The 14,589-nt window shown below is 29.8% G+C and overlaps 1 protein-coding gene across 1 annotated transcript in view; it reads left to right on the forward strand.

Moving 5' to 3' along the window:
• Positions 1-11,978, forward strand: part of LOC111639692 (N-acetylgalactosaminyltransferase 7-like) — a 40,654-nt gene extending 28,676 nt beyond the window's left edge. Inside the window, exons 11-12 of the mRNA XM_023385612.1 lie at positions 6,247-6,372; positions 11,371-11,978. Of these exons, the coding sequence (XP_023241380.1) occupies positions 6,247-6,372; positions 11,371-11,508 (264 nt within the window). The 3' untranslated portion in view covers positions 11,509-11,978. The remainder of the gene's footprint in view (positions 1-6,246; positions 6,373-11,370) is intronic.
• Positions 11,979-14,589: the final 2,611 nt, after the last annotated feature.

Here is a 14,589-nt window from a genome sequence, read left to right on the forward strand (position 1 = left end):
ACTATATCGCCCAGAAAATTGTTTTTCGCCACCCAAAATATAAATTGTTACTAATCTCCCCCTTTAGAGAACTGAAAGTATCGTAATATTTTTTAAGAAAGTAAATTCTATCCAAGAACATTTAAAAATCAGTAGTGACTTTGTACCAAGTTGAAAGTAAATGTTGTCTTTCATTCAGCAAGTTCTATTTATACTTAAACAATGTTTTTAAAAGGCATTCCTTATACTTTTAGAATGACTCCATTCCTTTATATCTTGTTAAGACAAGTACAGTATATTGTTCTCAATAAAGTAATTAACTATTACAAATATTATACAATATTCAAAATATTTACAGAGTACTTTCCCAGATAATCATTGCCACTATTTTCAGATGTTCAAATGTATGCCAATATACAACCCATCTTTCATACAAATTATTCTTGTAGTATCAGGTTAAAATAATATACTTTTTAATGTCAAGTAATACTATTTACACTTGTAATTGTTATCTATTAAATGTGACATAGCACATTTGTAACAATATATTTGTGGTGATTGTATTTTGTTTAATAAATCGGGATTTGTTAAATTTAGACTTAATTTTTTAAATTTTCTTTTTGGTTATCGGTGTTTTGTCTTTTCAGCTTTTTGTAATGTTAAATAAGTAAGACTAACAATTTCATTTTTCTGAGTAGTTGTAGCTTTAGAAAATAATTTACAAATGTGAATAATATTGAAAGATACTTATTGAAGGACATTGCTCAATCCAATAATGAATATAGAAACTCTCAACTTCTTTGCTTGCTGTTATATTTTTATACTAACGTAAACAAAACTGGTTATAAAAACAGTCAAACCTTGGGTTTCGAACAATTCGGTTTACGAACATATTTTTGAACCTCTTTTTTCTCCCTCTGTTTCCGAACAAGCTACTTGGCAGAGCCAGTCATCGATGGTCAACTTCCAATACTTCGATGACCCCATCAAAATAATTAAAACTGGCCTTTACACCGAAACTAAAAATAAAATTTCAATTAAAATTGGAATCAAATAAATTGAAACATAATATTTCTGAACGTGTGAATAAAGTACTTGTTGGTCTTGATTGATTTGATTACATCTCATCCAAGCAGAGTTGATTCGCTATTTATAGCACTTTGTTGGCGGTGAGAGAAAGAGAATACATGAAATAATAATATGTATATTATATTGCTTTTACAGGTATTTTTATGCACGGAATACAGCTAAAAAGATAAGAAAGAAAAAAAGTTTTTTGGGTCGAGAACGGTTTAATCCATTTTATATTGTTTCTTATGGGAAAATTTGTCTCGGTTTTAGAACAAATTTTAGGAACTAATTAAGTTCGAAATCCTAGGTTTGACTGTAATACATTAGTATTATATGCAAATAAGCTGGATGGCTGAGACAACCGGGCGTGCACAGTTTAAATTTCATCACTTGCGGTGCTAATGTCAGCTTGATGTATACCTAACTTCCTGTAGTGAGTAAATAGTGTAAACTGAACGGGTAGTTTTAATCTACTTATAAAAATATGGAGTTAAAGAATGTAACAGTTGCCGAATTACGAAAGAAGTTAATCCTATATCTTAACCCTCTTGATTTTTACCTATAGAGAGGTTTCAAGTCGACATCATGAGTGACGTCGTGAGCATGTGCAATTGTCAGGCGCTATCTTTGTGGTTTGTTTACGTTTTATTTGTGTTTACGCACGCTTTAGCTGGAGTTCGTGTGTTGTTTATTCGTCGCGAATATCACTATGGTGAATTGTGTAATTGGGTGTAATGCTAGTTCACTCAAGAACAAAAGAACGTCATTTTTTAAAATTCCTGACATTATTTGTCATCGAGAACCTCAAACTGAGGAGTTTACACGACGAAGGCCATTTGCACGAGAATTAACCAGAAAATTTTCAATATGGATAAAGTGAATGTCAATACAAGAGTTCGTCAGAAACATTTCAGGTAAGCAATAACATTTTGATTATCTAATTATTTATTGATAACTAGTAAACTTTTGCATGAGTATCATGAAGTGTGTACAAATCCCTTTGCATAAATCCCTTCGTTAATACCGACAAAATAAAAAATAATTTTAACAACCGCAGATTTTAGTTTGAATAGATAATGATTGCGTTCTACTTTTATTTTTCACCTTTCAGTTTGTTTTCTTAGTCTCTGCTTGTAATAAATATACGGTAGAGTTAATAAAGTATTAAGCAAAGCTTAGCAGATGAAGAATTAGAAATGAATTGTGAACTAATTGTCCTTCAATCTAATTTACATAAATATGTGTGTATTTTTGAGATATAAACCAATAATTTCCATTGTTCATCTACAAACAGCTAAGTTAGATTATTTTGGTGAGCAACATTAAACATTTCTGTAAGATGTTACTTTTTACAATGATTTTTTTTACATTAGTAACAAACAAACATTACATAGTAACCTTCAAGTCGTTCCTGACAAATTATTATTTATCATTTATATATAACATACCATAATGATATAAAGTATTATTATTAAAAAGAACTTATTATTGAAAAAGTTTTTTATCCCAAAGGAAAACCTTCCTCATTTTATGATGAGTCATCACCAGATTGGGTGCTAACATTATACGTGGGGTATGAGAGTGGCCACAATCCAACTGCATATCGGGAGCGTTATGAAAGAGCATATAATTAGGAGAAACACAGCCGTTTGTAAGATAGTTATGGGCCTCTAAAGATTTGTAAACTTTTATTTGTGAAACAGGGTAGTAATTTGTCGTCAAAACCAAATGGTTTATGATGTTACCAAGTTCTACTTTAGACACAACTAGCTTTGTATGGATCGACACCTTGACATAATGGAACTTCGTATAAAGCATCATCTTGTCCTGTCAGACTGCAAGAATAACCCGCCATAAAAGCATCTTTTTTAACTGTGTCCATGATATAAAACACTGCAGTTCCATTAAGTTTAAATTGAGAGTGAAAAAAAGCGCTGCCAACCTGTCAAATAACAAACCACGTGCAAACTAAGCAAGCGGAAGCTAGACCATAAACATGGCGAAGGGGCCGAACAAACGTGCGTTTTATTACGTGACATGCGACCTTGAAACNAAAAATTTTTTTTTTTTTACTTTATTTTCATAAATGCTAAGAAAACTTTTTAAGTGCATCATGAGTTTGCAATGAAATAACCTTCCAGTAACAAAAATTATAATATCATATTGATGAATGTTTTCGATCTTAACCAAGATCTGCATCAGGTCACCAGTGATATTCCAAATTGGAATGTGCAGAACACAACTTTTCAAAAATATTTTTTTAAATTATTGGAACAAAAACATAACAAAAAAAAAACAGTTATAAATGTAAATAATTGATGATAATCTTAAGAAGTACAAAATTATAACAGATACAAAAGTAAGACATAAAATATTACAAAATAATAATAATTAGTCTATTGGTAATTCCCAGTTTTACATAAAAGTATTGCCATGCATATGAGATGCTTTTTCCATCTTTAAAATTAATGCAATTGCCAGTCAGGTCAGCCTCGTATATTTCCAAGGCTTCTAGAGCTCTGTTGTGGTCGGTTTGAGATGATTGCTTAATTAATGTGGCATTCTGGAGATTGGTTTACATGTCTGTCTCAGTGACATAAATGGACAGAACAGTGGTATACCTTTTATTCAAAATATTGTAATGATGTTCTTGCAATCTTTTGTGTATGGAGCACTTAATGGATCCAATGTATATTGTATCTCTTTTGAATCTGTTGTCCCTCGCAGGAACACTGTACACCCCTGGTGCCCTACATTTATTGGCCTTGTCCTTTCCATTGTGTAGTAATTTATACACTGTAGGAACTCATTTATATGCCAACTTGGTATCCATATTGTTAGCAATTTCTTTGTATAAGATATGTAAATACTGGTCATACTCAATCACTGTGCACGTGGGGTTAGGGTTGCATGTTTGACCATTGTTGGAATCTCCTTGGTTGTTGGAGTTATTGCGTAAGGAGTGTTGGTTCTAGTAGGCACAAGCTAAATTACATATTAGGTCCCTTCTATACTCATGCTTTATAGCTATGTCCTTCAGATGTTTTAGCTCTTTTAAAGTGTCCACCCAGTTTGTATGGTGTCTAAAGGCCCATCTTGTAAGTGCATGGAAGGCACTTACAAGATGGACCTTTACACACTTTATATGAGAAAAAAGTTGACTGAGTTTGCCAGAATAAATAATGGTAAATAGTCAGGTTTTTAATAGATGCCAGTTTCTTTTCGGCAAGGGCTGCATATAATGTTAATATTTAAGAAGTGTGCACTAGTATTACTTATCTGATCTAATTTAAGGCCAATCTGATTGACAGTTGTATTAACTTTAAACATGGAAAAAGTGTCTCATATGCATGGCAATGCTTTTATGATAAATTGGGAATTACTGACATAAACTAATTATTATTATTATTTTGTGGTTTTAGGCCCTTTACTGCTCAGAGAACACAAAAAGGCCAGAGAATGTTATATAACAAGGGTGTCTGTGTCGGTTAGTAGCTGGGGTTTCAAGATGGGCTCATAATTGTCCCATATAAGGCTCATAAGAAATTACTAGTCCCTTGTGAGGGCTCATATCATTACATGTATATGTTGTGTTTCAAATTTTATTCTGCATGATAAATTTTATGTTTGTGCTATAATAACTTACCATATTCTTTTCTTAAATAAGAGGAAAAGTAGATGGATAGAAAAGTTTGCAGTTTGTGTTGTTTAACCAACCAGACCTAACCAACACTTTTTGAGTAACTCAAAGCTACTGAGGAAAAGAAAGCAGCAGTGAGCAATCCATTGATAACAATACAGCATCCCACAGGAGTAGAATAGTATGCCTTCCAGGAGGATTTGAGGAGGAAACCCGGAAAAACTCCATCCGACCAGCTGAGGAAGAACCAAAAACCAGTTAAGAAACCCAACTGAATGCTTAATAAAGACAAAGGGCAACAAAAATAAAAGGGGATGCTGGACATTATTACCAAGTGAAAAGTAGGAATAATAGAAAGAACAGATTTTAGAATATAAGTAACTTCACCACACAGTCTCCAACAGATGTGTAGTTCTATGTGGTATGTGTTGAACCTGAAAATATAATGACTTATAGTTAATACCTAGTAGAGGGCTGATGGAAGAAGCCCAATAGAGCCAGGTAGAGAGGAAGAGAAACAAATATAAAAGGTCAGACAATAGCAGCAGTGGATAGGTGAGGTGGCCTGCTAATACCACGCCAAAAGAGGCACCCACGGGTGGAAAAAGACATTATTATTATTATTATTTTGTAGTATTTTATTTCTTTTTTTAAAATCTGTCATAATTTTATAATTCTTAAAATTACCATTGATTATTTAAATTATTTAATGGTTTTGTTCCAATTATTTTAAAAAAAACTTTTTGAAAAGTTGTGTTCTGTGCATTCTGATTTGGAATATCACTGGTGACCTGATGCAGATCTTGGTTAATTAAGATCGAAAACATTTGTCGATATGACATTAAAATTTTTGTTACTGGAAGTTAAAGGTTTAGTTGATCGTGCTTAGTATTTAGTTCCAGTCATTAAGAAGTATTTTTTATCATGAGTTCAGCCAATTAGTGAAGACAGTTTCTGACATGATATTCTCAAACCACCCATATAAATTTCTGATCTGACTTGCATTCCAATCATTCAAAGTTGTTGGCTGATGTCTATACTTCTTCAGTCATCTGACTATTAATTAAATGTAATTTCATTAATAAATGCAATTTTTATCCTTATTTTGCTTTACAGATGTCTTAGTACATATTTTTTATTCACTATATCATGTAAATTTTTTACTCATTATATTATTAAATATATTGATATTTAAAAAATATTTAAATAAGTATGTATTAAAATCTTAAAAGGTTTTTTTTTATTGGAAATTTACTGATCATTAAAAAAAGTAAAGATGAAGATTGCAGAATATTTTCAATACTCATTAAAAGTATAGAAAAAGTTAGTTATTAATCTTCACCTTTACCATTTTTCTTCATTATATTGAATGCAAAATATAAGATTTATTGAAAAGTAATAGTTTGTGTTAATATTAAACTTAATTTTAATTTTAAAAAGCTACAAAGATGATTTAAATTGCACTAAGATAAAAATGTATACATTACTCCAGAATGAATTTTTTGTTTCTTATAAAATTTAAAATATTTATTGAAAAGCTATTTTGGTTATATTAGATATTTCGTCTGAATGCTGAGGGCCAATTGGGTGTTGGAGAAAGATGTATAGAAGCTGACTCAAATCATGTCAAATTGGTATTTTGCCGACAAGGAACTGTCAATGGTCCCTGGAACTATGATCCAGTAAGTTTATCTGCAGTTTGGTTATTATATTTGTTTATTTTATTGATAAATTTGAAAAATTTCTATTTTTTTAATTCTGAAATTTGATACCCTTTATCATTTGTATAAATATTTTGCTATCTGCTTCAGAATCAAGTGTTAATGACATTCAATAAATTTAAATGTATAAGTTAAGGCTTTTATTTTTTATATTTTCAAAATATTAAATAATTTAGTCAGAAACATCAATGTCCAAATTTGATAGTTATTTATGATACATGCTTCTTTTACTAAATTTTGATCTTTAGTAATAATTAATACATAAATAAAATAAATTATATCCCTTAATTTCTAATCAGTTCCAATGCTGTCTAAATTTCATTGCTTTTAATGTTTAAAGATAATCATTTAATTAAAAGCTTATACTTTTTTCCTATTAGTTTACAATATTTTGATTTTTTTATGATTATATATATTGTATAAATAAGCTACGGTGGATACTGGGTTTAGCAAATACAGTACTTAGTAGACAAAAAGTCTGGTCCTGGTTATAGTAAGTTAGTAGGACTATTGATGTATTTTTACTATGATTAAGCACAGACTGCTTCTTTGAATAATTGACAAAAATTTTCTATCCTTCTTACTCTCCAAAACCTCTGTTAAGTGAATAGTACAAAGGATTGCATATTTCTTATTAATATCTAAACAAATTGCTGTTTACATTCAATACTATCAGTTTTTACACTTTTATTTTTAGATAATACTTTGACACACTATATAAACATTGGTATAGTGACACCAGCATGTCTCTTTTGAGTAATAATAGGGAGATTCAGAGAATAGAAACTCCAAATAATTTTGAAGAAGGAAAGAATAACAGCAGCTGAATGAATCAAGGAATCAGTTTGCTTTTGTTATTCTTTCTTCCTTCAAAAGTAATGAATCAAAAATTGGTATTATAAATATTCTGCTTGGAAAGATTAGATAGCATAATCAGTAATGTTACTTCTAGAATGCAGTATTTGGAGTCCCATTTCAGGCCAGCTCTTTTCTTCTAAATTTCTCTAAATTAATTAATCATTAATAGAGAACACTTCACACTGAGTGTTAAATAATTCTCACTCAAAACCTAAAGTCCGGTGTTGGAAGAAGGACTCTGGAGGAGCCTGAAAATGTTAGTGAATTTTTTTCCAACACTAGACTTTAGGTTTTGGATGAGAATCATTAATTTCTAATAATTAACTTTAGTAGAAAATGGCATTTAATGTTTCTAGTACTAAATTATGTTAATTAATTATTGTATACAAATAACTTTATAATGTTGGTGACTGGCTGTTCCCAATTTCTGTTCTTATCAATATTTTTTACAAGATAAAATTGTATATCAATTATTTAAAAAAATATTTTATATATTATGAAATGTCTATTTTTAACAAATATTATAGATAGATGTTTAAAAAATATTAATGATACCTCTCCTAAACAGTTTTTGGTTCTGAGTGTGTCCATTAAATCCTAAGCACAATTATTCATAATGACTATAAAAGAAGATTTAATATAGACAAGTATGGATAAGTCTAACAATAAAATTTTAAAATTTTCTTTGTTGATTTTAAGCTTTTGTTTAATTTTTCTGTTCAATTTAGATAATTTTGAACTTATTTGAAAGTGGAATATGTAAAACATTGTATTGCTGTATTTTTGTGGAATGACTGGCATGCCGCATAAAAAGGGGGAGACCAGCATGCTGGAAACCCCTGAGTATCGGCATGCCAGTTAAATTGCAAATAAAATATAAAATTAATCAGATCTTACAAAGCTAGTTGTTAGACTTTAGAGAAAACATTCTTCCAAGTACAATAAAATAATAACATTGTAATTTGACTTAAAGTCAAGAGGAAAGTTTTTATTTACAAGACAATAAAATAACTAATGTCAATTATTGACTTATTGACTGGTAGTAGTAGTAGGTCAGTCAGTCAGTATGGGTTACACTGAGCATCTACCCTGACCTTAAAAATTAAGGATCCATTTTTCTTTTATCTTTTATTTAATAAAGACCATTTTCCAGTTACAGGAACCAAAGATATAGGACAAAATAATTTTTTGGCTCATACACATTGTCTTTATTATATATTGGAATAATCAAAGATTCAATCTAATTCATATTTCTGGAAAACTAGAATTTATTTTAATAGAGTTAAAAACTTCCACAACTGTAGAAAGGAACTTTTCTGAAAGACACTTTAAATATTCTGTTCTAATAAAATCAATTTCATGTGAGGTACCAGCTTTAAAATGATCAATTGCTCTTTTTACCTCCTCCAATGTAAAATCTGTAAAACACTATCTCTGTTGGAACACTTTATACACATCCATTGACAATTGTTCATCATTAATAATTAAAGAATGTTCTTTAGAGAATTTAGCAGCATAAAAATTGAATCATCTTTCCAAGGTAATTGTTGAACTATAATTTGGTGCACTTTTACATTTAAAACTATTAATTGTTTACCAGAATATTTCAGAATTAAATTGCATGAAACCTGTCTCCTATTTAAGTTCCAAAAATAAGACTGTTTTTCTTTTGACATAATACTTTATACTCTTTCAAATAGTTTTTATACAAATCATAATGTTCTATTGTATTTAACTTTTTCACCTTAAGCAATTTCCACAGATTTTTTTCTTGTGGTATAACACTATCATACCATACATTTCTTATATGACTTTTATGAGGAGTGGATTTAACATCGTGAATTAAGTCCAGGGACATTCCTGCTTTAACTATACAATCCACTAGATCATTAGATATGAGGTTTCTTCCATATTCATGGAATTTCCATATTCATCTGATAAGATGCTATCTAGTGTGACAGTAAATGAAGATTTTTTAAATTTGTCCCTCCATATTGCACATTTACCGAAAAATTGTCTGTAAGCAACTCTAGTTGATACAAAGGGATCATTGATAGTAATACAGGTAAGTGATCAGAACCTATCTCTGATAAAACACACAAGTCATTTACAACATGAAAAAATATTTCTTGTGACACTATCACAAAATCAATTACACTGCCTTCCTTAGTTGTATGGTAGGTAAAATTACCTTCATATCCTGGCAATAAGCCATTCAAGCAAACAAGATTATTATCCTCATGGTAGGGAATTTTCCCTCTATTGTTAACAATAGAATATTTTGAAGCTCTCAATGCAATTTGCCGGTCACCAGTGAAACATGACAAATAATCAGAATGTCCCATTCTAGCATTAAAATCTGCACATAAGATCAAGTTAGTTCCATGTAGTGAGTAGTTTTCTATAAGCAACAAACTATTCTGAAATCATCATCATAATTATTCTCAGGCAGAATATATGACACTATTAGCTGGATATTGGTTAAGTCTTCAGTATCTAGTTGTAAAATCAGCACAGCACAAATTGTGACTGAAAAATCAGTTTAACTTCAGAGACTGTGTTTAATCCACCACTGGGACTTCCAGGACACTCATAGCTATGATAAATTTTATAATCATTACAAAGCATTGATTCAATTATGTGAGATGTATGCTATGTTTCTACCAGGCAGAACACAACCATTCTGTATATCAGATTCCAGAAATTAGGAAAGCAATACTTATTATTTAAACCTGCGATATCATAAAATAGAAGTTTCATATTATCATTATTATCCAAGTTCAGAACTTTATATTTGTCATCCTTGTCCTTTATGTCATCCTGCTGTTTATCATTGTAAACTATATTAATAAAAAAGATTGTTGTCCATCTTTCTGGAAAATTTCACCTTTATAATTATATGCAAATATCTTATCATCTATAATTAATCTGTTATATTGCAATTTAACATTCCTAGCTCCTTTGAATGCATTTCTTTACCATGCAGCCTTAATTTGTTTCTGATGGTTCTTGTATTATTCGAGTAATCATCATTAATGAATATATTTAAACATTTTAAATTACTAACATTTTTATATACTTTTAATTCATCTTCAAAACTGATCAATTCACAAATAATTAATCTTTTTCCATTTTTTTTTAATTTTCTAATTCTAGAAGCATGCTTAATGTTTACATCTGTAACCTTTAAGTGATTGTTAAAAAGTTTCTGAACTTTAAATAAACTATTGGCCATTTTATCATTACCCTCTCTATACCTGATATAACAATATTATTCCTTCTTTCTTCTAATCCTATCTTCTAATCTCATTAACTTTTCATGCAAATTATTACATATTGCATCAATTTTTGTAATTTATTCGTCATTTTTAACATAGCCTTTTTCTCTATCAATTTCAAAAACTGAGAGCCTGGATTCAAGATCTACCAAATCAGTGTCTATATTTTCAATCCACACTTGCATTCTATCTAAATGCTCTAAAAGAATCTGTAATTTACTACTTGAAAAAGCTTGTAATTTCAACAAAAGTCAAATTCCTTATTGAATACTCCTTTTCGGCACTTATATAAGATGAGATCAGCTGTTCCATTGACTCAACTGAAACATTCTCTTCACTTCCAATTCATTCTCTTACATTTCGTGATCTGTCTTGAGATAGTGGCAATAAAGTTTTCTTTTTCCAAGATGGAAATTCTGTCATTTTCCAAGGAAAAAACAAAAATGAGTCAAATCACAAGAGAGCAAAAAATTCACTCCAACAGCAACAACAGTCAGACAGTGCTCCCCATTTAATGAATGTACTTTTAATTAAAAATTATTTCACAAAATACCATAAATTTATTTAATATTTACAAAATTTTATATCTTAAGATGTTTTTACTTCAGTATCAATAAGTATAGCATGTAAAAACTCTTTTTTTTTAATAAGTTTATAAAGTATTTAACATTTGGTTTTTGATAAAAATATATATTAAAAAAAATTTTAAATTTTTAAATTATTTATGTTTGGTATTGAACATAAATTAGAATTGATGATTAAATTACTTTTTAATTTATATTGAATATTATATTTATAATAATTTTAAAAACTTTTTTTACAGAATTCTAAAGTATTATATCATAAAATTCATAAAAAGTGTTTGGAATTAAACCACCAAACAGGTCATCTTGGTTTGCAGTCGTGTAAAGAAGCCATAAATGGCCAGAAGTGGATATTTAGGGAACTGAAAGTATCGTAATATTTTTTAAGAAAGTAAATTCTATCCAAGAACATTTAAAAATCAGTAGTGACTTTGTACCAAGTTGAAAGTAAATGTTGTCTTTCATTCAGCAAGTTCTATTTATACTTAAACAATGTTTTTAAAAGGCATTCCTTATACTTTTAGAATGACTCCATTCCTTTATATCTTGTTAAGACAAGTACAGTATATTGTTCTCAATAAAGTAATTAACTATTACAAATATTATACAATATTCAAAATATTTACAGAGTACTTTCCCAGATAATCATTGCCACTATTTTCAGATGTTCAAATGTATGCCAATATACAACCCATCTTTCATACAAATTATTCTTGTAGTATCAGGTTAAAATAATATACTTTTTAATGTCAAGTAATACTATTTACACTTGTAATTGTTATCTATTAAATGTGACATAGCACATTTGTAACAATATATTTGTGGTGATTGTATTTTGTTTAATAAATCGGGATTTGTTAAATTTAGACTTAATTTTTTAAATTTTCTTTTTGGTTATCGGTGTTTTGTCTTTTCAGCTTTTTGTAATGTTAAATAAGTAAGACTAACAATTTCATTTTTCTGAGTAGTTGTAGCTTTAGAAAATAATTTACAAATGTGAATAATATTGAAAGATACTTATTGAAGGACATTGCTCAATCCAATAATGAATATAGAAACTCTCAACTTCTTTGCTTGCTGTTATATTTTTATACTAACGTAAACAAAACTGGTTATAAAAACAGTCAAACCTTGGGTTTCGAACAATTCGGTTTACGAACATATTTTTGAACCTCTTTTTTCTCCCTCTGTTTCCGAACAAGCTACTTGGCAGAGCCAGTCATCGATGGTCAACTTCCAATACTTCGATGACCCCATCAAAATAATTAAAACTGGCCTTTACACCGAAACTAAAAATAAAATTTCAATTAAAATTGGAATCAAATAAATTGAAACATAATATTTCTGAACGTGTGAATAAAGTACTTGTTGGTCTTGATTGATTTGATTACATCTCATCCAAGCAGAGTTGATTCGCTATTTATAGCACTTTGTTGGCGGTGAGAGAAAGAGAATACATGAAATAATAATATGTATATTATATTGCTTTTACAGGTATTTTTATGCACGGAATACAGCTAAAAAGATAAGAAAGAAAAAAAGTTTTTTGGGTCGAGAACGGTTTAATCCATTTTATATTGTTTCTTATGGGAAAATTTGTCTCGGTTTTAGAACAAATTTTAGGAACTAATTAAGTTCGAAATCCTAGGTTTGACTGTAATACATTAGTATTATATGCAAATAAGCTGGATGGCTGAGACAACCGGGCGTGCACAGTTTAAATTTCATCACTTGCGGTGCTAATGTCAGCTTGATGTATACCTAACTTCCTGTAGTGAGTAAATAGTGTAAACTGAACGGGTAGTTTTAATCTACTTATAAAAATATGGAGTTAAAGAATGTAACAGTTGCCGAATTACGAAAGAAGTTAATCCTATATCTTAACCCTCTTGATTTTTACCTATAGAGAGGTTTCAAGTCGACATCATGAGTGACGTCGTGAGCATGTGCAATTGTCAGGCGCTATCTTTGTGGTTTGTTTACGTTTTATTTGTGTTTACGCACGCTTTAGCTGGAGTTCGTGTGTTGTTTATTCGTCGCGAATATCACTATGGTGAATTGTGTAATTGGGTGTAATGCTAGTTCACTCAAGAACAAAAGAACGTCATTTTTTAAAATTCCTGACATTATTTGTCATCGAGAACCTCAAACTGAGGAGTTTACACGACGAAGGCCATTTGCACGAGAATTAACCAGAAAATTTTCAATATGGATAAAGTGAATGTCAATACAAGAGTTCGTCAGAAACATTTCAGGTAAGCAATAACATTTTGATTATCTAATTATTTATTGATAACTAGTAAACTTTTGCATGAGTATCATGAAGTGTGTACAAATCCCTTTGCATAAATCCCTTCGTTAATACCGACAAAATAAAAAATAATTTTAACAACCGCAGATTTTAGTTTGAATAGATAATGATTGCGTTCTACTTTTATTTTTCACCTTTCAGTTTGTTTTCTTAGTCTCTGCTTGTAATAAATATACGGTAGAGTTAATAAAGTATTAAGCAAAGCTTAGCAGATGAAGAATTAGAAATGAATTGTGAACTAATTGTCCTTCAATCTAATTTACATAAATATGTGTGTATTTTTGAGATATAAACCAATAATTTCCATTGTTCATCTACAAACAGCTAAGTTAGATTATTTTGGTGAGCAACATTAAACATTTCTGTAAGATGTTACTTTTTACAATGATTTTTTTTACATTAGTAACAAACAAACATTACATAGTAACCTTCAAGTCGTTCCTGACAAATTATTATTTATCATTTATATATAACATACCATAATGATATAAAGTATTATTATTAAAAAGAACTTATTATTGGAAAAGTTTTTTATCCCAAAGGAAAACCTTCCTCATTTTATGATGAGTCATCACCAGATTGTGTGCTAACANGGCTACTATCTCTTCATAAATTTAAAATTAGAGTGCAATTAATTTTAAACTTGGAACATTTTGGAAGTAAAGACTTGGTCTAGAGTGAAACTCAAACTCGCAACTCCTGCTTATCCTATAGATGCATTGCCAGTTACACTATCCAGACCGCCATCTGATTCACTTTCAGAACTATTAATTTAGATATAACCATACAGACTGAGGATGGCATATTGTGTCCTCTATGGCTCTCAGCCAACTTATGCTTTAATGCAGTGTTTCTCAACCTCTAAAAAATCGTCGCCCCCTTCAATAAAACTGTTACGTAGTATCACTCCTTCAGTTCAAAATTCCGATGCCAAGGGCCAAGGCTAATGCCAAATTCGTACTTCATTGATTAGACTAGTGACTAGTATAATGTTATTTGTTTAATTATTGTACGATATAACGAATAAAATATCTAATTATTCGTAATATAATGTTTTACTGTATCGCCCAGAAAATTGTTTTTCACCCCCAAAATATAAATTGTTACTAATCTCCCCCTCAACATGGAAAACGCCCACATGGGGCGA

This window comes from Centruroides sculpturatus, unplaced genomic scaffold, assembly GCF_000671375.1.
Source record: "Centruroides sculpturatus isolate CEXI.00-Female unplaced genomic scaffold, Cexi_2.0 scaffold1360, whole genome shotgun sequence".
Classification (NCBI taxonomy): Eukaryota; Metazoa; Arthropoda; class Arachnida; order Scorpiones; family Buthidae; genus Centruroides; species Centruroides sculpturatus.